Genomic DNA, 27,524 nt, shown 5'->3' with positions numbered 1-27,524 from the left:
ATCCGGTCCATCAACCATGAAGAGCTCGGTCCCCCAGGGTACTGTGCTTGCTCCAGTACTTTTTCTCATCTTCATATCGGACATAGACAAGGACACAACCCATAACACTGTATCATCCTTTGCAGATGACACTAGGATTTTTTATGAGAAGACAACATAGAGGACACAGCAAACCTCGAATCAGATGTAAATCAGGTCTTTCTATGGGTATTTAACAAAGATAAGTTCCAGCTCATGAGCTACGGAAAAAAGGAAAATATAAAAATGGAAACCACGTACAAAACTCAGGCAAATCATAACATAAAACGAAAAGGCAATGTAAAAGATTTGGGTGTACTCATGTCGGAAGACCTTACCTTTAAAGAACACAATAAAGTAGCCGTCATAACTGCAAGAAAAATGACAGGTTGGATAACAAGAACCTTTCACACCAGAGATGCTATACCGATGATGATACTTTTCAAGACGCTAGTGCTCTCTAGAGTGGAGTACTGCTGCACAATGACAGCCCTTTTCAAAGCTGGAGAAATTGCTGACCTGGATAGTGTGCAGAGATCGTTTACTGCTAGAATCCACTCGGTAAAGCATCTAAATTATTGGGACTGACCAAAGAGCCTAAATCTGTATTCTCTTGAATGCAGGCGGGAGAGATACATAATAATTTACACGTGGAAAATAGTAGAGGGACTGGTTCCAAACCTGCACACAAAAATAACATCACATGAGACCAGAAGGCATGGCAGGATGTGCAGACTACCCCATTGAAAAGCATAGGTGCAACAGGTACTCTGAGAACTCTTATCAATATCAGAGGACCGAGGCTATTCAACACACTTCCACTACACATAAGGGGCATAACTGGCTGACCTCTCACAGTGTTCAAGAGAGAACTTGACAAACACCTCCAAAAGATACCTGATCAACCAGGCTGTGACTCATAAGTCAGGCTGTGAGCAGCCGCATCCAACAGCCTGGTTGAGCAGTCCAGCAACGAGAAGGCCTGGTCGATGACCAGGCTGCAGGGCCGGAATCACCTCAAGGTAACCTCAAGGAATGGTAATTTTTGGACTTCCCCTGTAAGAATAAATTTTTCTGTCTGTTAGAGCATTTCTCATACATGTCAGAAGTTTCCCTGTCACTCTCCAGTAGCTTCCAGTTTCCAGAACAACCTCTTTTGTGGAACTCTGTTGAATGCCCTTTTTAGGTCCAGGTAGATGTAGTCAACCTAACGTTCTCATTCCTGTGCAATCTCTGTGGCTCTATCATAGAAACTGAGTAGATTCATTACACAGGATCTACCAGATCGAAAACTATACTGTCATTATATAATTTTTCTCCAGGTGTTCTTCCCATTTAGTTTTAATTATTTTTCCAATATTTTGACTACACTTGTCAATGATACAGGTCTATAATTGAAGGGTTTTCCCTGCTTCCACTTAGTATGTAGTTACAGGATGAGAGCTTCGCTCGTGGCCTCCTCCACCTTCTCGCCTAACTTGTTCCAACCGTCTACCACTCTGTTTGCAAAAGTGAATTTTCTTATATTTTTCCAGCAGCTTTGTTTTGTTAGTTTAAATCTATGACCTCTTGTTCTTGACGTTCCAGGTCTCAGGAATTCTTCTTTATTGATTTATGTTACTATTTTGTATGTAGTTATCATATCGCCCCTTTTTTTCTATCGTCTAGTTTTGGCACATTTAATGCCTCTAACCTCTCCTCGTAGCTCTTATCCTTCAGTTCTGGGAGACACTTAGTGACATGTCTTTGCACCTTTTCCAGTTTGTTGATGTGCTTCTTAAGATATAGGTACCAAACAACTGTTGCATATTCCAGCTTTGGTTTAACAAAGGTCATGAACAATTTCTTCAGTATTTCGCCATTCGGGTATAGTGGGGGCCGCGACTTACGACGGTAATCCATTCCCAGAGAAGTATCGTAAGTTGGAACAAATTTTCCCATAAGAAATAATGGGAATTGAATTAATCCGTTCCACACTCTCAAAAAAATTAACTTAAGTAAAACCTATTTCACCCAAATCTTTAGTACTAAAGTATGTACAAATTATTGCTTATCTTAATTGTTGACATATGGAAGACTGTGAGGAGGGGAAGAGGAGATGTGTTTGTGTTTAAAAGGGGAGTCCCCTTCCATTATAACATCAGGCAGTGATTTTTTCTTAACTTTTTTTTATTTATATTTTTTATAGAAAATGGAGCAGCCTACCTGACATCCACTGAACGAGCCTTTTAAACATTTTTTTCTCATGCCTAAACATCAGGCAGTCATGACTTCTCTGAGGTACACTCCTACGTTTTGCCCACATATCATGAGGACCTGGTTGTGGTTCACTACTTGTCTGTCTCACTAAAAATTTGTCCATGGAGATTTATTTTTCCCTTCATTTTAACATTAGTCTGTAGTGATGTATCAGTGCCATTGAAAAGGTTAAGGCAACGCCCTACTGCAGCTTGATTTGGGTGAGTCGTTTCAGCAAAAGTTTGCAGTTCATTCCATGCTGCACACATTTTCTTAATAAACAAGGGACATCCTCTACATCAACAACCCTCATACCATTTTCATGTTTACGAAAGATCTCTTGTTTTTCTTCTGTGGTCATCCTCACATGTGTTTTCTTAGGTTGAACCTTACCACTGACTTTCTTGTGACCCATGGCATGATATATAATAGTTTTATTTTCAAAAGACAAAAAAATCACCAAAATAATGGAATTTCTTACAAGTGATCGTCACTAAGTGGGCGGCTCTAGTAAACTGAGGCAGGTCGGCTCGTGCTACCAGGAACCATGCGCTCGGTCGTCCCAAATGCGTATCAACGCATATCGTTAGTTGACGACACTATTGTAAGTCTTGTCACATTTTCCGACCGTACTTGCATCGTAACTCGAAAATAGCTTAAGTCGGGGCAATTGTAAGTAGAGGTGTTACTGTATTTAAAACCAATTCTGAAGTTAGAAAGTGTAGCATAGGCTCCTTGCACAATGTACTTGGTGGTCCTCTGGTAATAGTTTTCTATCTAGAACCCCCCCCCCCCCCCTAGATCTTTCTTTATCAGAATTCTTTAAAGATTTCTCACATAATTTATATGTTGTGTGGGGTCTGTGTTCTCTTATTTCACATTCCATAACATGGCATTTATTCACATAAAATTCCATTTGCCAAGTGTTGCTCCATACACTTAATTTGTTAAGGTCTTCTTGAAGGGCATGGCAATCATCTAAGTTTCTTATCTTCTCTATTATCTTAGCATCATCAGCAAACATGTTCATATAATATTGTATTCCATCTGGTAAATCGTTTATGTAGACAATGAACATTACCAGTGCAAGAACTGAACCCTGTGGTACTTTACTTCTGACATTTCTGTGGTCCGATACATTGCCTGTGATTACTGCCGTCATTTTTCTATTAGTCAGAAAATTTTTCATCCATGTTAGAAGATTACCTGTCACCCTCTAATATTTTCTAGTTTCTAGAACAATCTCTTGTGTGGAACTCTGTCAAAAGCCTTTTTTAGGTCCAGATAGATGCAGTCAACCCAACCATCTCTTTCCTGTAAAATCTCTGTGGCTCGATCATAGAAACCGAGTAAATTTGATACACAGAATCTACCAGATTGAAAGCCATATTGTCTGTCTGATATTATATCGTTTATCCAGGTGTTCTACCCATTTAGTTTTAAGTATTTTTTCAAATATTTTGACTATTACACTTGTCAATGATACAGGTCTATAATTGAGGGGGTCTTCTCTGCTGCCACTTTTGTAGATTGGAACTATGTTTGCCTTTTTCCACACATCAGCTACAACTCCTGTACACAGGGAAGTCTGAAAAATCAGCTGAAGTGATATGCTGAGCTCGGGTGCACATTCTTTCAGAACCCATGGTGAAATTCCATCTGGGCCAACTGCTTTGTAATTTCTTAGCTCCAAGAGCATTTATTTCACTTCGTCTCTAGATGCCTCTATGTTGTTCTCTGGAATTCTTATTGTCTGGTTCCCTGAAGATCTCATTTTGTAAAAACTCACTTTGGAACTTTTCGTTTAATGTTTCACACATTTTCTTTTCATTTTCTGTGTATTTGTCCCCCATTTTCAACCTCTGAATATTATCCTTTACCTGCAGCTTGCTTTTAATGAATTTATAGAAAAGGCCTGGATCTGATTTACATTTGTCTGCTATACCGTTCTCAAAGTTCCTCTCTGCCTCTCTCCTTACTGACGTGTAGTTTTTTCTCGCATCATTGTATCACTGGTATGGTTGGGGGTTTAGCCTCTTCCTATAATGATTCCATGCTTGTCTCTTTTAGTCTCTGGCCCTCTCGCAATTTCTGTTGAACCAACCCTATTTCCTATGGTTGCATCTTTGTTTTGGTATGAATGTTTGTGTACCTTCATCGTATATTTAGAAAAATATGGCATACATCTCATTTACTTCCTTGCCTAGTAACAAGTCTGTCCAATGATACCCATGAACAAATTTCTGAGTTCCCCATAATGTCCTCTCTTAAAATCAAGTTTAACAACTGTTTCAATGTCCCCATTCTCTACTAGATTGTATCGCATGGCATATTTAATGTCCAAGAGGACGTGATCACTCTTTCCCAAGGGAGGAAGGTACTGGATGTCAAATACCTCTTCTTTCGTGGTGAATATTAGATCCAGTACTGACGGAACATCCCCTTCCCTCATTCTTGTGGCCTGCTTGACGTATTGATACATGAATGTCTCAAAGATGAGGTTTATAAATCGGCCTGTCCAAATGTCCTCTGTTCTTGCCTTGTAGGCCTCCCAGTCTATCGCCTTAAAGTTGAATTCCTCCAGTACCAACAATTGGGATTTATCTTTGTCAGCTCTTGCCATAATCTCTCTCATGACCATTATGAGGCCCTCTCGTTTGTCATCCAGTTCTTCCTTTGTCCATGTGTTGGTTGCTGATGGGCTGTAAGCATTTAACATTATCAGCTTATCGTGTGTGTGTGTGTAGGGGGGTGTTTGTAGGGGTGTGTGTGTGTGTAAGGGGGGTGTTAAACATGTGAGGGTCTATCAAAATTTATCAGTCTACAATCTCATGGTTCTTGTAAGCTTGCATTTGAAATACTACTTACTTGGGCACACAGAGGTGCAAAAGCACATGCTGGTATGCAATGCTCAATTGCATGCAGGTGCATGAGCTCGTGCAGTTGCACAAGCATTTATAGATGAATGAACATAGGCATTGCAGTGACACAAACACAAGGAATGATCCTATGCATACACTATTCTCACATGTTACATGCACATCAATAGTCATTGCATATGTGCATACAAAATTTATTTTTCTATTTCTTATCAGAAATAAGAGGGGAACATTGGTATTGCACAATTTTGCACCTAATTTATATTGTGTATTATTCCTGGTATTGTGCCTGAATCGTCAATGTGTAAAATTATTTATATCAACATGTTTACAAGCATTAAATGTGTTTGCACAAATTTGAAAATAACATAATGAAACTTAAGAAGGGCAGGTATTTGAGCATGAAACCTAACACATGAGACCTTAGTTCACTTAGCAGTACCTGGGAGATAGGTGACTTTTGGGGTTGAGTGGGAAACCTGACAGACTTCATGTCCCTAATAATAAGAAACAAAGTGTCATGTAACAGAAATGAAGGGGAAGTTGGAATGGGCCTCTTGGGAATTATAGACCTTGGTTTGTTACTTAATACGTTTTAACTGGAACATTATGTAAACACTAAAGTTAGTGGTCCCTCAGAATTTTAGCAAATATTATTAGGGTATTGCAGTGTTCCTAATGCAATACCCAATATTTCTTCACTTGTACTTACATAAATTTCTTTAATATTTCTTCATGTAAGTATATTTAAAAACTAAACTAGCATTGTGGACACTATGCACATGTTGGACCTGGCCATTAACTGAATGAGTGACAACAGATAGCTTCACCCCAAGTGAAGGAAACCTCAATACACCTAATGGGCTTCCTAGCCCTTCAGTGATTTTCCAGTATATGCAGCTGTGGTATGGTGTCATTGGCTAAAGAAACACAATGGGTACAATATAACCCAATTAGTCATAAGACATGCAATAGAATAGATTCCAGAATTAAGAAATACATGTTATGAAAAAAAGATTTAAGGTTTTGGATATACAGTGGAACCTCAGTTGACGACTGCCCTAGAAGACAAATTTTTTGGAACACGACGTCAAATTCATCGTAAAATTTTAATTTGTACACTACGGTTTATTTGGAAGACGACGTCTGTACACGAATGGGTCAAAGGAGCAACCCATATGAGCGACCTCATTTCTCGTGTTATGTTGTTCATTTTGGTATCAAATTGTTCGCAATACATTTCTCTATAGGGATATATGCATATAGGATCAACAATCCTGGCATGCCACCTGCAGCAAACCTGAAAATCAGCTAAGCGTTACCCGGGAGCAAGCACCCATCCACACACCCACAACACCTGCACTAAAATGTGTTTTCTCGCGTAAATTATTATGTTACATCATTCATTTTGGTATCAAAATGTTTGCAATAAAATTCTCTACAGGGATATATGCATACAAGATCACAAAGCCGGATGTGCTACCTGCAGCAAACCCGAAAATCGGCCAAGTATTACCCGTGAGCGTTACCCGTCAATTTTCGTGTTACATCGTTCATTTTGATACCAATTTGTTCAGTTTTCATGCTACGTCGATCATTCTGGCTTCAAATGGTTCGCAATCTAAATGTGTGCATTATAAAAAGTCCCATAATGATCGGAAAACAAATAGTTTTAACAAATATTTAAATTTTGGACGTTCCCTCCCCTGTCCCTGGTGGACACCAACGTCCACGGGGAACGAAAGTGCTAATACAATTTACATTATTTCTTGTGGGAAAATTCGTTTTGATTGACGATTTTTTTGGTTGAAAACACGTCTCTAGGAACAGATTACGATAGTACAGTACCACTATAGTACAGTACCTGTATGTGTATATGCAAATTAAAAAATGGAAAGAGGAACTATGATAACCACGCAAAATTATTTTAAAAGATAGTCAACAAAGAGGAAACCGTTTTTGAGAGCAGACACACAAAATTTTAAAATATGGAAGTTTTATACAGGGGGTACCTTGGTTTAAGAGTTTAATCCGTTCCTGGAGACAGCTCTTATTCCGAAAACTTGTAATCCGAAATTAATTTCCCCATAAGAAATAATGGGAAATGAATTAATCCATTCCCAACTACCCAAAAACCTCACTTCAAGCTAAATTCTATACCTAATTTATCCAAATAAACCTACAAAACTATGTTCAAGTTATTACTTACCCTTGCTGATGACTACTGTTGGCATATGGAAGATGGTAAGGAGGGGGGAAGGAGGAGAGGTGTTATTGTTTGGAAGGGGAGTCCCCTTCCATTATAACATCAGTCAGTGAGGACCTCTCTAGGATGCGCACTCTGGCACGTTTTGCCTGCATGCCACTAGGTCCTGGTTCTGGCTCACTGTTCGAATTTCTCACATCAAAGCGGTCCATTGATGATTGTTTTTTCCTTCTTCGCAAGATGTTTCTGTAGTGAGGCATCACATTATCATTGAACAGATTAATGCAACGGCCTATTACAGCTTTCTCTGGGTGAGTCGTTTAAGTTTGCATTTCTTCCCACATCTGATACCACTTCTTAATGGTTGCGGAAGGGACATTCTCTGTTGCCTCGTCCTCCTCCACTGGAGAAACATCCTCAGCTGTGTCTTCTTGCTGTTCTTTTTGAAGGGCTTGGAGTTCTTCGGTGGTCAGTTCTTCGTTGTTCTTCCACCAACTCCTCCACATCACCACCATCCAATTCCAAGCCCTTTTGCCAGCCCAGAGTAACAATTTCCTCGACAATAGGCACTTAATTTACAGGCTCAAACCCCTCAAAGTCTAGTTCTGTCACACATTCAGGCCACAATTTTCTTCAGCTAGAGATCAGGGTTCTTTGGGTCACTTCTTGCCAGGCTTTGTCAAAGAGTTTTAAAGCACCACAAATGTTAAAATGGTCTTTCCAGATCTCTTTGAGGGCGAGTTTTGTGGCTTCAGTCACTTCAAAACATTTCCGGAAAAGTGCCCTTTCATAAAGTTTCTTAAAATTCGCTATGATTTTCTGGTCCATAGGCTGAATTAGAGGAGTGGTGTTAGGAGGAAGGAACTTTACTGTAAGAAAATTACTGTATCTGTGCAACAATTTATCTTCCAAGCTTGGAGGATGAGCAGGAGCATTGTCAAGGAGAAGCAGGGCTTTGAGTGGCAAATGTTTCTCCTGCAGATATTTTTCTATGGCAGGGCACACCACTTCATTCACCCACTCCAAAAAAAAAATCCTAGTCACCCATGCCCTTTTATTAGCCCTCCACATGACACACATTTGGGTTTTCTGCACTTTATACTGTTTGAAAACCCTTGGATTTTCAGAATGATACACAAGCAAGGGTTTAATTTTCAAATCGCCACTCACATTTGAACACAGCACAAGAGCAAACCTATCTTTCATAGGTTTGTGTCCGGACAATGATTTTTCCTCCTTGGTAATGTATGTCCTCTTAGGCAATCTTTTCCAGAACAGTCATGTATCATCACAATTAAAAGCTTGTTGCAGTAGGTAGGTATCCCTCAGCCTCTGCAAACTCTTTAAATTCTTCAATAAATCTTTCAGTCGCTGTTTTGTCTGAGCTGGCAGCCTCCCCATGCTTCGCAACACTATGAATACCACTTCTTTTTCTAAATTTTTCAAACCATCCCCTGCTTGCCTTAAAGTCTATCGTATCTGCACTCGTTCCAGGGGTTTTCTTTACAAGGTCTTCGTGCAATACCCTGGCTTTTACACAAATGATGGCCTCTGAAACACTATCACCCACTAACTCCTTGTTGTGTATCCAAATTAATAACAACTTTTCCACTTCCTCAAGTATTTGTGGTCTTTGTTTCGTGATTGTTCTTACGCCTTTTGCTGCTTTAGCACTCATAATGTCCTTTTTCTTGCCAAGTATAGTGCATATCTTTGACATGGCTTTGTTGTACTGCCTACAAAGTTCAACAACACGTGTGCCATTTTCATGCTTCCGAATGATCTCTTGTTTTTCCTCTATTGTCATCCTCACATGCGCTTCCTTGCCTTGATCCTTACCACTGGCTTTCTTGGGACCCATGGTGAGATATATAATAACAACTTTTATGGTCAAATGACCAAAAATCCAACAAAACACTATAAATCCCGGTGAAGAATTTAGGCTGGATAGTCACTGGGCGCGAGGCACTGGTAAACTGAGGGGCGATTGCCGTGTCACCACACGCTAGGTCGGCCTGTACTCGTATCGACACCCTTGTCTTCCGAGGCAACGCTCGTATTCCGATGTAAATTTTCCGAGTAAATCCTGCTCGTATTCCAAAGAACTCGTATAGAGGGATACTCGTATTTTGAGGTAACACTGTACCAAAGAAAAAAATTAATAAAAAATAAAATATAAAATATTTAATTTCTGAAGGAGTGGTAGATGATTCAATTTAACTTCAGGAGGTGAAGGATGTGCATGTTAAAACTCCTGGAAATTTAGCTGGTACTTAGGAAAAAATATCCAAACAAGACTGGACATAAAATATTGTAATTGCCTAAAGGTAATTGCTTGAAAATATCCAAACAAGACTGGATACTCTGTATCTCTTGCACATGCCTACCTGTTAAGGTTGCTTTTTCTTTACCCTTCCAAATCATTGATTGATTTCTTTCTATAGAATAATATTTTATTCTTGTGTCTTCCAGTTTTAGTGGGCATGGGAATCATGCATAATTTTGAGCACTGATACACTGAAGATAAATTCCTCATGAGCAGGTTATCAGTGAAATTAGGAAGAATTTTTGTTAATTTATAATTTTTTTACAAGTTTTAAGTTGAATGTTTCCCTTATTAAGCCAAACTGTGTGTTGTTTACCGACTTGTTATAAGCTGAGAATTTCTAACTTCGCATAATGTTGTGGACTGTTTCAGCATGCAAATTACTAGGTTCTTCAAGGAATTTATGAAACAATGCAAATTTATTTTTGTAAATGTGGAAGTAATGTTTATTTGCTACAATAAATATTCCAAGTGCTGTACCTTCATTATGCTCTTGATATAATGTCCTCTGTTTTAGTACATTACTCTCGTTCTTATATCTCTATGTTCTGTTTCAGGGCACAGTCACAGTGAGGATGAGGAGGAGAATGAGTTTGAGGATGCAGTTGAAGAGCTAGCAGAAAACTTTATTGTGCATGTAAATACTAGCCAAGCACACAAAAGGTCTAATTCCAATGTTTCTCAGGTGAATATAAATATCTGATTTTGAAGTTAACCTTCCAGTTAATGATTTGCCATAAATTATAAAGTTGTTGTTTACATTACGAAGTGTAGGCTGTGATATATTTTAAGAAATATTTAATGTTCGGGTTAATGTTTCGTTTTTTCTTCTTTTCAACCTTGCTTCATTCCCAATATATTATGTTTGGAACAGGTACATTTAGTCACATTTAAGTTTGCTTCTTAATGTAAGAAACAAAGATGACACAAAATTCAAATTTCTATAAATCTTGTTTATTTTTCCTTGATCACTTACTAGGTATACCTTTCTTATTTTTTTCATTCAATTTCAAGGCTTGTACATAACACAATATGCTGTGATCATGTCGTTCACTATCATTTAATGCAGTCATTTAATGTATCATTCAATTTGTTTGTCTCGTTACCTCCCTTGTTTACAGGGGTATAGATTCACATTGGTGTCAATTTCCATTTTACATTCTACACACAATTTCAAAGCATATACACCAGAATAATTCTATATTTTTGTATAACATTTAACAGCCTATTTTTCTCCCTTCATACTCTAATTTCATTATAACGCAAGTCTACCCCATCTCATTTACCTTTCACAGTACATGGTGTCATTATCAGGGGCATTACTATTTTTGTATATGTTCTGTACAGTATACTGTATTTATAGCGATCATTATTAGCACCATTATTGTTTCCTTGTGTGAATATATAGTGTACTTGAATTTTGCAAATAAAGTAAAAAATTTGTTTAAACAAATTTTTATGAATAAAGTTATGAATTTGAACTGTTTTCCAGTTTTTCTTTGCTTTAGTTTAATTTCTCTGAGGTATGCTTCACATCCAGTACATACAATATACTTGTACATTGATCCTAAATATCTTGGTCATTCTTGTTTGCCATCCTCTTTCAACTCATTTGCATTAAAGATATCTGTTCTTAACCCCTAAGCTGCTCTGGGCTATTTGGCCATCAACACCCTCAGGCACAAAAAAAAAAAAAATTGTCTTATAAAAGTGTTCATTTGCATTCCCTAATCACGGGACAAATAATAAAAAAAATCGTAGGTGGGATATTTTGACCGCAATAGCGCGGGGAAGTCTGGCAAAAATGTGTAAACAGCAAGCACCAGAGGAAGTCTGCTCCCCCATCCCAGCTGTCAGGTGGGAGTTACCACAATGATGATATTACCTACTTATTTCAGTGTGTCTGATTGATTTTCTTAGTTTTTTTGCAATAATATTATTCAATACTGTGTAGTGTAATATATTAATATAATGTGCGAATCATCGCTATACTCAAAAATATGATGTGCATATTAGTGATTCAATTATGTTCATAAAACAATAAATAAATACTTTTGCAGTTATTACACTATATACACAAGTTATATACAAGTATCTGCATCTTTTGTTGACCATAACGAACCACTAAGTTGATATGGTGAGTCAAAAAGCAACGAGGAGTGGCTGCCACACCAGCCAGCCAGCCACTTGCCACCACTCCCTCCCTCAAAAGCACGTCACTTGCCAACATCCTCCTCCCACCATACTGTTTTTGCTTTTATTCACTATATACGGGGTCGGCCGAGCGGACAGCACGCGGGACTTGTGATCCTGTGGGCCTGGGTTCGATCCCAGGCGCCGGCGAGAAACAATGGGCAGTTTCTTTCACCCTATGCCCCTGTTACCTAGCAGTAAAATAGGTACCTGGGTGTTAGTCAGCTGTCACGGGCTGCTTCCTGGGGTTGGAGGCCTGGTCAAGGACTGGGCCGCGGGGACACTAAAAGCCCCGAAATCATTTAAAGATAACCTCAAGATACAGATGTTATATATAAGTATCTACATGTTTTGTTCACCACAACTGTTCAAGTAAGCTGGTATAGTGCCCAAAGAGCATAGTGGCTACTCTTACATAGCATGACAAGTCATGCAGATGATGCCACCTCTGTGAGATTTTCCCCTATGAGTGAATAGATTATAAGAATTAATTGACCAAATGTGCACTTCGTGGTTCTATCAATTATGATTTCCCAGCACCACGTCGGGCACCAGATGTGATGGTTATCCCCTATAGTGAATAAGATAACTATATCAATACAAGTGACCTTGGTCAGAAAGGACTGCACCAGCAACAAAACAAATGCTGTAATGAAAGCTGATTACGTTAAGACTGCACACGAATGCATAAAGAAACTGCAGGAGTCCAAATCCTTGGCACTCCCGATCCACTGGGTCGTGGAGCTTCCATAACTACTGATGGTAGTTGTCCAAGTAGCTTGTAGGTGTCTCACACCAAATATTTATATATTTAGTTTATATATTTATATTCGCCATGAAATTAGTTAAAGTCCAAGTATCCAGAGCAACATGAAGTGTCACTTTTAAGGGCAATGGCAGAGTCTGTATAAGGTATAAGGGTCTGAGAAGGTGTGAACATAAAAGCACAAATAACAATTTATTCATAAAACTTAGTACTAGTGATACATGGCAAGAATAGTTTAACATTACGTTAATGTCCGTCATGGCGCTTGTCAAAGGTAGTCAACCAGGAAGAACGCGCTTCCGGTTCAGACCGCTCGTGGTGCTAACATTAACTACACTTAACAAAGTGGCAGCCACTTCAGACGCAAAATTGCAGGTCGTCACGACTGCGGCAAACGATAACAATGACACAATAGAATAGCAAGATAGACTTGTCACCGAGACCAGTGCAACACTCAATTAATTACGTTAATACCCAATGACAGACCGATGATACTTGATCTATCTAACTCCAATTACGTTAAGCTATCTCCAGGACATTCAAGAAAAAACAAGGTAAACTATGTTAATACCACTCTGTCAACACAGTCAAACAAGTCAATGAAGTCAAACAAGAGCTTCCGAGTTATTAGCAATTCCTGAGTAACCACTCAAGGTCCTGTCAGACTTGACAGATCAGTTTAACTCGGAGAATTACGTTAACGTTCGGCGCTCACCGAGACCGCTTGACAAACACTGATTAGTCAACACGATTGCTAATCACCTCGTATTAAACAAAATGATAATTACGTTAAATCAAAACGCTAACTTCTCAAAATAATGAACACTAAGTTGAACAACACCGGGTCACATAGACCAACACAATACAGTACACATATGGTACTTAACCATAGCACTGAACAACACACAACACACTGACACAACTGTCAATAAAAATAATGCAATAATAATAATACAATAACACACTTACCTTTTAAATACAGTACTGCATTTCCCCTGGAAGTAAAGAAAGAATGGCATGAACATAGTTAAACACACAGTAATGGTATAATATTGAAACACTAAACACAATAAAAACACAATCTACAACACACACTAACAGGAGAACATAGACTCCACACAACCTAAAAATGATGTGAGAAATTTTTAAAGAATTCTGACAAAGAAAGGGATCTAGGGGTGGTTCTAGAAAGAAAACTGTCACCTGAGGACCACATTAAGACCGGGCCGCGGGGACACTAAGCCCGGAAATCATCCCAAGATAACCTCTCAAGAAGATCCCATAACTACACTTAGGTAATTATACTTAGGTAATTACACAGTTGCTAAAAGTGTAATTAATATAGTGTAAGATGACACACACTTAGGGTCTGGTTACAAAGTAATCACGCAGACTAACTGGAATAGGCCTATACCTATTGTGCTTTCTTGGGGAATCGAACTCCTTCCCATAGAGGCATTTTGAAGAACGAACACCAATTGGCTGACTGGGTCATCACGAGGAATTTGGCACTTGACGAACGATATAAAGAAATAATGGTTTGAGTACTCACTTTGATTATACCGGCATATCCCACACACTCGATAAACATTCACACTCGCTATGACCCCTGCTGTTGATTGAAGACAAAGGAGACTGCGGAGTGAGGTGAGCAAGATGGGGGTGAGGCACGGCTGTGCAAGGCGGCTGGGGCTCTGCCTCAGGCAGTGTGTGTGGCTAAGGTGGTGTAGCCACAAGACACTAAGTCGAGAATCGCCTGGCTCCTGTACTGATGAACTCAGGAGTGTGCTTATAACAATACACCGGATATACACACTAGTGTGATTTTGCTGAAGGCTGGCTGAAGGCTGGCTGAAATATCTCCGGGCACCATGTGATAGGTGCACGGCGTGAACACAGAGTGGATGAAAATTAAACCGAGTCCACAATCCTCGATAATGTGAGTATCACTACACAATCTTCACTCAAACACTTAGAATCGCATTGCTAGATCCCATTTGCACAGTTTACTCAAAGATATGGTGATGGGTCACTCGAGATAAAGCCGATGAACTCCGATTACTGGACACAGTCTGGTTGCACCTGTGGGGGGGTATCATGTGTGACGGCTAAGACTTCTATCGTGTATCTTCGTTATGTGACGTCTACCAGCACCCTTCAATTACCGGATTCTGTGACAATAATGTTGGGGACAGAGAGATACACTTCAGCTGGCTGAACTTTGATGTAGACAGGAATAATCCCCTGCTCTGGCCGGAACAGAGGGTCCACATCTACCTAAGACAGCGCTAGAGAACAGAATGCTTCCTGAACGTGGGAATAGCCTAGGGGCTCCTATACTAAGGGAGACATCATTTTGTACACAGCTGTACACTCCCTGAAAATTACTAAGGCCAAAATATTGATTTTCTCCTATCAACTGTGTGTAAGCTAGCTCAGAAATGCAGTCTCTGACAACCTCCCTCATCAAAATGGCTTCTCCCAACACTCCTTTTGATGTTATTACACTATATATACATCCATAAAAGTAAGCCCATAATAATTTTTGGATGTTTTGTGAAGGAAACTTCATCTAGGGTGAACAGAGCAGAAGAAGAGATGAAAGTCAGAGAAAATAGTAGGACTAGAAGGCCTAAATTCAAAGAAACATGTCAGTGATTTTAGGAGGATAGGTAAATATGAGACAAGAACCGCCCCTTAAGGGTGACATTTAATGGAGTGAAACACATGACGGAAGTGCTTAGAAATGCCAGGAAATTGCAGAATGATGAGGATGGCAAACCTTGGTCAATAAGACAAGACCTCTCAAAAGAGGACAGAGAAAAGCTGTAAATGAACCTCATTGAAGCAAAATGTCAAAATGGGGATAGATATGAAGAAGGGAATTCTTTTTCTACAGGGACACTCGCCACGCCCTCGGCCTGAGACGCTCGCCACGCCGTCGGGGCCCCGAGGTGCTCGCCACGCCCCCGGGGCCTGAGGTGCTTACCCGCCGTCGGGGCCCGATGTGTTTGCCACGCCCTCATGGCCTGAGGCGCTCGCCACGCCTGCTTGGCATTCTTGTTACTCAATAGCAATGGGGTGCATAGTGGATCATTGAGGTAGTGCTGACAATAGCAGCATGGAGGCAATTGTTGTCCCCTAACTCCCTTTGTCAATTTGAGGGGGGGGGGTTAGGGGGAGGGTATAGGGTGTTTATGTAGCTTCAGGGCACTAATCTCCCCAGCCACTGGGCATGGCGAGAAGGCACCCCTAAGCATACCTAATTCCCTATCAAACAAACTAAAATACACACAAATTGCACATCTCATCGCAACCCACAAGGGTTAAGATAACAACATACAATAATAATGATAACATACACAAAATGGAAAAAATCTTTCATATTTTGTTTTTCTTATATGGGACACAGCACACAAAGGAAGAGGTGCACAGTATATCATTAAAAAAGAACTAAAGCTGAAGGCAAAACAACAAGCTGCCTATGTGGCAGGATTGGTGACTTGACAGCAGCATACATGGAAAAAACTATTCATAGTGGAAGCTCCTAACAAGGCCCTGGAATGGGAGGGATATCATGTATGCACATGGGGGGGGTCCCTCTGGCCGCTGCCATACCCACTTGTGGGCTCCAGCCAGGTCATCCACCCTCTTGTGAGAAACCATTTGGAGAAGTGGTACTCCAGATGACGACTCTTCTTAGATAGTTGGCTGCCAGCTATCCTGGCTGCGGTTCACCTAAACAAGACTATATTGACCCTTATGCACCCTGTGCATGGTGATCCTGGGACTAAGGTGGTCTGCCCCTTGATGTGGTCTTGGACCATATTCTGTAGATGAAATAGGTCCAGGTCAGGGCTTTCACAGAGCAAATCTCAAGGTGAGATTCTCAATCAAATCTCAATCTTGGTGAGTCCCATATCCTGAAGACTACATGCACTCTCCTTGTACCATCCTCCTCTCCAATTAAGGGTTATCAAAGAGGCGGATGTTGTTTGGCTTCCTGTTATGTTCCCTCACCGTTTAAAGGATCTCTGAGGTGCCGTATTTGTCCCACTTGCTCAGATGGGGACGGGAGAGTGGGAAGTTATCAGCAGAGACCTGGGTGTCTAATATAAAGGCCTAATCACTTTTGCAAGCAGTGATGTCAGGCTTGCAGAAGGTCCCTCCATCCGGTATACGAACTTCACGTTCCACCTCAAAACCTCTTTGCTGCAGGGGGCCAGCTACGAACCAAGTGATATTGTCATGACGTTTCACCCAAGCCCCATGTGTCTTGTAGCATGCAAGGGATATGGGTCCCTGGTTTCTGGCAAGTATCACAGACCAGAAGCCTCAAGTCTACCAATAACTGGTCTAGACGGAGTGGCCACAGCATTTGCCCTGATTTGGATGGCATGAGCAAAATCTCCTCCGCTTAGCAGATGGGTACCGGATGTGACCAACTTGTGGCAGGAAGGAACCTCACAAGTGGACGCAAGGCCAGCACCATCAACCATGCTGTACATTTTTGCTCTCCACCTTCTAGAGCGCTCAGTCGTTCCATGAGAAGGGGTTCCGGCAGCCGTGGTCGGGTTTATCCATCGACGCATTCGTGCTTGGAACGCAGGTAGGAGAACCGCTGCCACTACCACTGTATCCTCCAACTCTACCAACGCCCCGAGCCGCTTGTTCTTCTGTAGGCAGATTGATGTAGCAAAGTTGGGAATTCCTAGTCCATCGTCCCTTACGTCGGCATGAAAGAAGGCATTAGGGATATCGTGAGACAGTCGTAGCCAGCCACGAATGGCGTGTCGCAACCGCCTGTCAAGCCTCACTAACTCTATCTTGAACACACGTCCGAGAACAAGCCGGTGGTTCATCTTGGGAATTAGGTGGCGTTTTAATTAATAGGTATAGCCTCTGTTGGGGTTTGAGGGGGAAGGGGGGGGCTTGGGTGATGTTACTCAGGCCGTCCTCAAACAGGGAATCATAGGATAGGTGTTTGCCCCTAGCCCCTGATTAGTATTCCTAAATACTTGTACTCATCCGCCACACTCATAGTACCAATTTCATCGTCCCCAACGTAGTATGCCCTCCTGGTGGGAACATGCCAAGTCTTACGATGCGCATTGATTGCTATGCCTATCGTACGGTACTTTGCAGCATTTACTTTAAGGCCAGAGCCACGCAGTGTGTGGCAAATACTTGTTATAAGTTTCTGTAGTCTGGCAGCCATGTCTGCTGCCACAACCAAATCATCAGTGAATGCCAGGGCTGATACCTTTTCGCCCCCCAGTCCAACCCTCCTAGCTCCAAGTCCTTAGCCCTAGTAATTGATGAGGCAATTATTAGGTTAAAGAGAAAGGGAGACACAGGGATCACCCTGTTTCACCTCCCTAGTGATGAGGATGTCCTTCGACTTCTCCCCTTGGCTGGTTATTACGGTTGAGGACCGATCATAGCCTGACATGATGTATGTCCTTAAAAGCTTCTGAATGCCTTTACGTTTCATGGCCCAATGGATGGCCGGATGGGAGACGCTATCGAAAGCCTTCTCCATATCCAGAAACGTTAGGTGCGTATTGTGCTTGAGCGCACGAGCCTCGGCTAGGAGGGCATCCAGGATCACCAGGTTTTCAGGACACCCGTCCACAGGGACGAAAGCTTTCTGCCGCCTGTAGACCCTGATTGCCTCGGAGAGTCTGCTGCTCAGAATCTTATGGAACAGCCTCACTATCGTAGATGACATGGTTATGGGGCGATAGTGGGAAGGAGAGTCTGGGTTATGTTTCTTAGCTAATGGCACTGTCTTATTCCTGCGAAAAGGTTGTGGCAGGGATTCGTTTACCAACCACAGATTAAACAACTTGGCAAACACCCTGATTGGTATAGACTTGTGTAAACGTATAGTAATGCCGTCTAGGCCGGGAGCATCATTGCTACTTGCCTTGAGAGCAACAAGGATTTCCTCTGGTGTTATAGGGTTCCCTAGTTGCTGATTAACTGGATCACGGTCACGAATTGGGCGGTGGTCTGGTCATATGAATCTAGAGAAGTGTCTCCCCCAGAATGGAAAGAGATGGGCTTGCTCCACCTCGGTGGGGGTTACTTTCCAGTCTCCGGAGAGGACGCGCTCACCGGCCTTCGAACGATCTTTCTCGTACAGGCTCTGATACAGAATGTACTGTGCTCTACGCTTCCTCTTCGCTTCCTCTTTCGTCCAGTCGGAGGTTGGGTTGGATCGGCACGATTAATCGGTGGAGGTCTGTCTATGCGCAGGGTGAGGGTGCGGTGCGTGGTCACCAGATCTTTTGGCAGAAGTAACCACTCGAGCATGGCGCTTGAGGATCCTATCCACGTTATGGCCGTTACCACTGACTAGGTCAGTGATTGCTTCATCAAGGAATTCTTTCCCTCATCCAGTTTCCTGGTCCCTGCGTGCAATAGCTGCAAGGAATTACACCATGGTTTCTCTTAAAGAAGCTTCCTGGGGGGGTCCTGTCAGGGGGGGCATGTCAGGTTCAGCGCCATCAGGGGCGCCCACCGGTGCCTTGATATTGCCTCTGATTATCTAATGGGCTAGGCTGCTCATCCTCCCTGTCTGAGTTAGACAGTGAAGACTCTGAGCCCTCGCCTTCCGCACGATTTCTGTATTCCACCACTAATTCTTTGTACTCAGTCCTTTTCCATTGAATCTTAATGAACTCCAAGTTCGCAAAGGAAAGCGCTGTTGCAGGCTCTGGTTCATACCTCCCCCGGCCTACCTTGGGTCTACCTTCCAGCCTCGCCTCTTCCATTGCCAGGAGGCGTTTCTCCTCATTGCTCCACCTCACTTTGGGCCTACCCACTCTACTCGCAGCCTCTTAGAGTTCCTGATAGTATTGAACCCTGTGCATGCGGCTCAGATGGACTCGCATTGCTCTGTAGTCTCGGAAGGTCCTGCCACAAGTTGGACAGTCTGGCGACCAGTCATTCATAGCCGGATCGTCATGTAGGTTGCTCATCGTGGTGACAGGGGTCAGTACGTATCCGCAATGGTTTTCACAAAAATTTATGGGTGACAAGGCACGAAAACCTTTGACAGGGGCAGACGGCCTTTGGGATTGCTCAAACAAAGTGTCACTGTCACTAGCTAAACACAGATGCCGAAGAAATATAAGAAAATTCACTTTCGCAAACAGAGTGGTAGACGGTTGGAACAAATTAGGGGAGAAGGTGGTGGAGGCTAAGACCGTCAGTAGTTTCAAAGCGTTATATGACAAAGAGTGCTGGGAAGACGGGACACCACGAGCGTAGATCGCATCCTGTAACTACACTTGGGTAATTACACTTAGGTAATTACTGACAAATGGCTGTCAACCAGTGCCAGTACCAAAGACCTTAGCCACTTGACACATTTATTTGCCAGTATCCCACATTCCCAGCCACTTCCTACATTTATTGTAACTCCACACTTACAATCTCCACAAAGTATGATCATTTTTTACAGCTGCTGTTACTTGTCATACTGCATTTTACTCATTTTTTTTTTATGTGCAGCTAGAAGTAGGAAATAAAGATTATGAAGGCCCAAACTTGAGATTTTGTGGATGCGTGCGTGTGTGTGTGTGTGTGTGTGGTGGGTTGGCTGTACACGCCATGGTAAACAAACCCTATCATTACTGAATCATGATGTATGTGGATTTCAGGAAGTCATACTGAGTATCAAGCATAATGACAACCAGTTTAATGAAGTTCCTCTGTTACTGCAAGCTTATAAACAATTACATACTCTCTTGTACTTCACTTGGATTTAAACAAAATTATCATGCCTGATTTTATAAATTGCCAATTATTTCAAAGTTTAGATTTTTGACTCGCCAGTCAAAAGATGCTGCAGCCATAAGTTCTTGTTCTCTGGCCAACCGATGGAATTACGGTGTGTGTAGTATTAGTGCTATCTTTTTTGGTGCTGGTGCTGCCCAAATTGTTTTGATTAATTTTTATAAATTCGCTTTGCATAAAAAATTTTGAGACTAATGTACAGTACAGTATGAGATATTGGAATTATAGTATCCTGTAAATTTATTTTTGTTCATATTTTTCAGTCCTGAGAACAGTTAAAAAAATGTGAACAGCTAGAGAAAGTCTGTCACATGTCTTCTAAATTTATTTACAAGTTATACGCTATTTTTATGAATAATAAATTAATGTGCTCTATATTCAAATAAGGACTGTATTCACATGAGATATTAAATCATATTTATATATACAGTGGTATCTTCGTTTTCGTGGTTAATCTGTTCCCAGAGACGGTACAAAAACCGAAACAAATTTTCCAATAAGAAATACAGGGGTACCTCGGTTTAAGAGTTTAATCCGTTCCTAGAGACAGCTCGTATTCTGAAGCTAATTTCCCCATAAGAAATAATGGGAAATGAATTAATCCGTTCCTGACTACCCCAAAAACCCCACATCAAACTAAATTTTTACACCTAATTCATCTAAATAAAACTACAAAACTATTTTCAAGTTATTACTTACCCTTGCTGAGGACTGCTGTTGGTGTATGGAAGATGTGAGGAGGGAGGGAGGAGGAGAGGTGTTATTGTTTGGAAGGGAAGTCTCCTTCCATTATAACATCAGGCAGTGAGGACTTCACTGGTATGCACACTCTGGCACATTTTGCTTGCATACCACTAGGACTTTCTTACTAAGAATCTGTCTAAAGACACTTGTTTTTCCCCTACATTTTAACACTTGTCTGTAGTAAGACATCACATTGTCATTTAAAAGGTCAATGCAACGGCCTGCTACAGCTTTATCTGGGCGAGTTTTATCAACAAAACTTTGCAGTTCTTCCCATACTTCACACATTTTCTTAATCAAGAAGGGACATCCTCTACTGCCTCTACTCACAGCTATTTTCTTAGGTTGAGCCTTACCAATGGCTTTCTTGAGACCCATGGCGATATATATAATGACAACTTTTATGCTCAAATGGCCAAAAAAAACGACAAAAAACTGTAAATCCTTGTGAAGAATTCAGGTGGGATAGTCACTGGGCGCGAGACACTGGTAAACTGAGGCGCGATTGCCGTGCCACCATGCGCTAGTCGACCTGTACACGTATCAACAAACTCGTGTTCCGAGGTAACCCTCGCCTTCCGAGGCACATTTTCCGAGCAAATCCTGCTCGTATTCCAAAAAAGTCGTATTCAGGGACACTCGTATTCCGAGGTACCACTGTAATGTAAATTGAATGAATCCGTTCCACACCCAAAAATATTAACTAAAAAATACATTTTATACAGAATAATACTCTTAGGTACCGTATCTTTATGAAAGACTCTTGTTGGCATATGGAAGACAGTGAGGAAAGGGGCAGGAGGAGAGGTATTAGTGTTTAGAAGGGGAGTCCCCTTCCATTATAACAGCAGTGATGACATTTGTGGGGTACTCTCTCTCTCTTACATTTTGCAGGCATACCATTAGGACCTGGTTGTGGCTCACTGCTTGCTTGTTTTACTAAGAATCTTTCTATAGATACTTGTTTTTCCCTACATTTTAACACTTGTCTGTAGTGAGACATCACATTCTCATTATGAATGATCTCGTTTTTCAACGCTGGTTTTTAATACAACAAATATATTAGCACATGTTTGTAATATAACGCATTTGGACCTAATACAAAATTATATCACCTTTGCCTGTGACATCCCATCAAGTTGTTTAGTTAGACCTTGCAAATTTGACATTGCTGATAAATTTACACACCCTAGTTAAATTATAAATACCTCTGAAATTCAATAATAGAGTTAAAAGTTAGACAAACTAGTCAAGAAGTGTAATTATACTATGGCACATTTTAAAGAGATCTGCCTGTAATACTGTACCTGATTTTACACACACATTTGTTGGGAAGATATCGGGACTACTGATACATTAAAATTTTTAACGAAGCTCCTATAAAAACCCTAGATGCCTTTTATCATGTCAGATAGTTTATAATTTGTTGATAGCATTTTATCATCTGCACTTTTTCAAGAGGTTTCTCCTAATTATATAATGTTCTCTCGTTAGATTTTTGTATTTTAGAGAATTTGTAAAATTTAATATTGTACAGTGCTATATTTTTCACGACTTTTTGTGCGATATATATATTTGCAGTAATTGTGAAAAATTTGAAAATTATAAATTTTTAAAAATCTATTGAGAACTCGTGCAAAGTGGACCTGAAGTTTCTCATAAGAAAAGCCGAGAGGGATACAGTATTCCTGTGGCTGCTTTTGCTAATATTGACTGATTTTGTATATGGGCATCTTTATCTCATTGCTGTTAATTTCTTTCTTCAGACTACCTAAAAATAATAAGCATAGTAATCTATAATTTCTCAATAGTTTGTGGAGCCGTCTGCTTTGCTAGTTGATGAGAATAATATCACTGGAAATGTAGAGAGATGCATATCATGTGCCTTTTGGTAGGCAGTTTTGTTCTTTCTTTTGACTTTTTCTGAACTGCATTTGGTGTTAAATATAAACTTACTGCACTACAGTACTAGTAGTGGCGATGCTCTTTACTACACTGTATTCCTGTATTCCTAGTGGTGATGGTCTTTACTGCACTGTATTCTTAGTGGTGATGGTCTTTACTGCACTGTATTCCTAGTGGTGGTGATCTTTACTATACTGTATTCCTAGTGGTGATGGTCTTTACTGCACTGTATTACTAGTGGTGGTGATCTGTACTACACTGTTACTAGTGGTGATGTTCTGTACTGCACTGTATTACCATTTAGTGATATACTGTACAGTAATTCATTTAGTGGTATGAAGTGTGGAACTTGATTATTCTTTAGTACCATTTGATGATATCGGTGATTGCTGTCTTCCCATTCTCTACCATTTTGGTATCCTTTTATATCTTATTTTTAATCTACTTCCTTACCCTCTACTTTGCTACTTTGAAGCTTTGTAAACTTAATTTGGTAATCCTCATGCATTCTACACATTCTTGCATCTAATGAGTTGCATTTGCTTCAGTAATGTCAGGTAAACCAGCATGTACAACTCTTCATTGATAGTCTCTCATGTTATTGCACAAGTTATAACAGTACTTTAATATATGAAGATCATTTTCACTTGAACTATTTTGGGGAAATTGCACAGTGTGTAATTACCTAAGTGTAATTACCTAAGTGTAGTTACAGGATGAGAGCTACACTCGTGGTGTCCCGTCTTCCCAGCACTCTTTGTCATATAACGCTTTGAAACTACTGACGGTCTTGGCCTCCACCACCTTCTCACTTAACTTGTTCTAACCGTCTACCACTCTATTTGCGAAGGTGAATTTTCTTATATATCTTCGGCATCTGCGTTTAGCTAGTTTAAATCTATGACCTCTTGTTCTTGAAGTGCCAGGTCTCAGGAAATCTTCCCTGTCGATTTTATCAATTCCTGTTACTATTTTGTATGTAGTGATCATATCACCTCTTTTTCTTCTGTCTTCTAGTTTTGGCATGTTTAATGCTTCTAACCTCTCCTTGTAGCTCTTACCCTTCAGTTCTAGGAGCCACTTAGTAGCATGTCTTTGCACCTTTTCCAGTTTGTTGATGTGCTTCTTAAGATATGGGCACCACACAACAGCTGCATATTCTAGCTTTGGCCTAACAAAAGTAATGAACAATTTCTTTAGTATATCGCCATCCATGTATTTAAATGCAATTCTGAAGTTAGAAAGCATAGCATAGGCTCCTTGCGCAATATTCTTTATGTGGTCCTCAGGTGATAGTTTTCTATCTAGAACCACCCCTAGATCTCTTTCTTTATCAGAATTCTTTAAAGATTTCTCACATAATATATAGGTTGTGTGGGGTCTATGTTCTCCTATTCCACATTCCATAACATGACATTTATTAACATTAAATTCCATTTGCCAAGTGGTGCTCCATCTACTTATTTTGTCCAGGTCTTCTTGAAGGGCATGACAATCATCTAAATTTCTTATCCTTCCTATTATCTTAGCATCATCAGCAAACATGTTCATATAATTCTGTATACCAACTGGTAGATCATTTATGTACACAATAAACATCACTGGTGCAAGAACTGAACCCTGTGGTACTCCACTTGTGACATTTCTCCATTCCGATATATTGCCTCTGATTACTGCCCTCATTTTTCTATCAGTCAGAAAATTTTTCATCCATGTTAGAAGCTTACCTGTCACCCCTCCAATATTTTCCAGTTTCCAGAACAACCTCGTTTGTGGAACTCTGTTGAAAGCCTTTTTAGGTCCAGATAGATGCAGTCAACCCAACCATCTCTTTCCTGTAAAATCTCTGTGGCTCGGTCATAGAAACTGAGTAAATTCAAATACACAGGATCTTCCAGATTGAAAACCATACTGTCTTTTCTGATATTATATTATTTCTCTCCAGGTGTTCTACCCACTTAGTTTTGAATAGTTTTTCCAATACTTTCACTATTACACTTGTCAATGATATAGGCCTATAATTGAGGGGGGGTCTTCCCTGCTGCCACTTTTGTAGATTGGAACTATGTTAGCCTGTTTCCACACATCTGCTACGACTCCTGTACACAGGGATGCCTGAAAGATCAGGTGAAGTGGAATGCTGAGCTCAGATGCACATTCTCTAAGAACCCATGTTGAAACTCCATCTGGGCCAACTGCTTTATTCTTACTTAGCTCCTTTAGCATATTTTCCACTTCATCTCTAAACACCTCTATACGCTCAATGTTGTTCTGTGGAATTTTTATTGTCTGGTTCTCTGAAGATCTCATTTTGTACAAACACACTTTGGAACTTTTCATTTAATGTTTCACACATTTCCTGTTCACTTTCCTGGTCAATACTAGATCCAGTACTGACGGAACATCCCCATCCCTCATTCTTGTGGCCTGCTTGACGTGTTGATACATGAATGTCTCCAAGATGAGGTTTACAAATCTGCCTGTCCGTATGTCCTCTGTTCTTGCCTCGTAGGCCTTCCAGTCTATTACCTTAAAGTTAAAGTCCCCCAGCACCAACAATCAGGATTTATCTTTGTCAGCTCTTACCATAATCTCTCTCATGACCATTATGAGACCTTCTTGTTTGTCATCCAGTTCTTCCTTTGTCCATGTGTTGCTTGCTGGTTGGTTATAGGCATTTAAAATTATCAGCTTATCTTGATTACAGAGCTGCAATGCCATTATGTCAATATCTCGAGGATTTTCAAACATTAATTCTCTTACCTTCAGGTGTTCTTTCACCAGCACAGCCACTCCTTTCCCCCTTTCCTAGTTTTCCTGTCACGTCTCCAAATTAAGTATCCCCTTGGGAACACGACTTCATTTAAAATAATTTTTTCAAGTTTAGTCTCTGTTAATGCGACAATATCTGGGACCTTGAGCTGAATTATATCCTTCAACTCCAATATTTTCGATCTCACTCTATCTATATTGGTATATACTATTTTCAGGAATATGTTCCCCTTCTCTTTGTTCTTTACACCCCCTTCCTTTAATGATTTTGTTGCTTTGTCTTTATGTACCATTTCACAAGCTTCCCAGCCCCTGACACTTTGGTGTGTGTGTGTGTTAGTACAGTATGTGAAGGTGAGTGTGTCGACAATATTGATACATCTACATGTGTAATTGTCCTTAATATAATTACACTTTATTTTGACTGAGCTTTCTTTCAGTATATATATTTAGAATTATATTTGCTTTGAATGTTGAAACTTGAAAGTCTTGTAGTTCATGTTGGTCTTTGGGTATCTTAGGCATCGGAGGGTCAAGGTGTAGGGGACACAGTGTCAGCATCCAGCAGTGAAGGCGACGGTCAGGACAACACAGTCCAAGTCATCATGAGAAAAGACAACAATACGGATAGTAGCTATAGTGTAAGTTTTCAAAACGCTTTTAAGTGTTATGTCTCTAAGTTACTTGCTATGTGTAGAGCATGACGTTCATTCATATACAGTATCTCCCACTCAATTTCTGATCATGCTCATTAATAGTAGATACCTAGTACCATTGATAATAAAGTACAAATTAGATTTGTCATATTTGTGATGCTTGAAAAATTAAGTATTGTTTATTTAGGCTACCAGTTGTTTCTACAGCATGCTGAATCAAAAGGCTATATATTTGCTTACTCTGTATTATAGTAAGAATTTGGAACTGTTCCTGTTATGTGCTGTTCTATTTAAAAGAAAAGTTAGTGTATATTGCAATTAATGTTTTCCCCCCACCTATCAGTTTGTAGTTGTCTATTTTGGAATACTTGTATTTACCTGTTGTAGTTTATTATGTTTTGTATTGTGTACAGTATTTGTATATGCATATAACAGTACATTAAACATGCACATAAACACAAAGGGAAATGTGTACAATTACAAAAATATCATAATGCCAAACAAAATCAAGAAGTTCAGGGAAATGACATGCACAGAATCTTTGTAACAATAACAGAGGCTGTGATGTAATTGAGAAGAAAGAAAAGCTTGGATCAGTGAAGGAATTGCTATACAGTACCTATAATCCTATCACAAGTTTAAGCAAGCTGGAGTTGAATAAATAAATACACCGAGAGGAGGAATGAATAAACATTAAAATAGAACCTAAATTTTGTACTCTAAGGTAAATAAACTAAATGTTTAATTAAACACTAAGATTTGACAAAGAAATATCAGGCTAGGAATTGAAATATGCTGGGCACTGAACAAAAAAATAATCTTTCATTTAGAGAGAGAAATAAGTACAGTATAATAATAGGACTTGGAATTACAACACAACAATAAAGCAGTTGAGTTGATGACATCCCAGTCTAAGTGAAAATTGACTGATAAAAGGAAATTTTTTAAGCATTGTTACTATAAGGTAATTTAGAGGTGCCTTTCTATAAGCCTGTTGCATTAACCATTTTAGTGC

At 40.2% G+C, this 27,524-nt stretch overlaps 1 protein-coding gene across 1 annotated transcript in view; it reads left to right on the top strand.

The window, feature by feature from the left end:
* The window catches only part of LOC138354484 (oxysterol-binding protein 1-like), a 164,508-nt gene extending 137,936 nt beyond the window's left edge, over positions 1-26,572 (top strand). The window contains exons 3-4 of the mRNA XM_069308800.1: positions 10,225-10,352; positions 26,375-26,572. Of these exons, the coding sequence (XP_069164901.1) occupies positions 10,225-10,352; positions 26,375-26,557 (311 nt within the window). The 3' untranslated portion in view covers positions 26,558-26,572. The remainder of the gene's footprint in view (positions 1-10,224; positions 10,353-26,374) is intronic.
* Positions 26,573-27,524: the final 952 nt, after the last annotated feature.

The sequence above is a fragment of the Procambarus clarkii genome, chromosome 63 (assembly GCF_040958095.1).
Source record: "Procambarus clarkii isolate CNS0578487 chromosome 63, FALCON_Pclarkii_2.0, whole genome shotgun sequence".
Taxonomy (NCBI): domain Eukaryota; kingdom Metazoa; phylum Arthropoda; class Malacostraca; order Decapoda; family Cambaridae; genus Procambarus; species Procambarus clarkii.
Note: the sequence above shows the minus strand (reverse complement) of the source record. Positions and strands in the feature narration are given on the sequence as shown.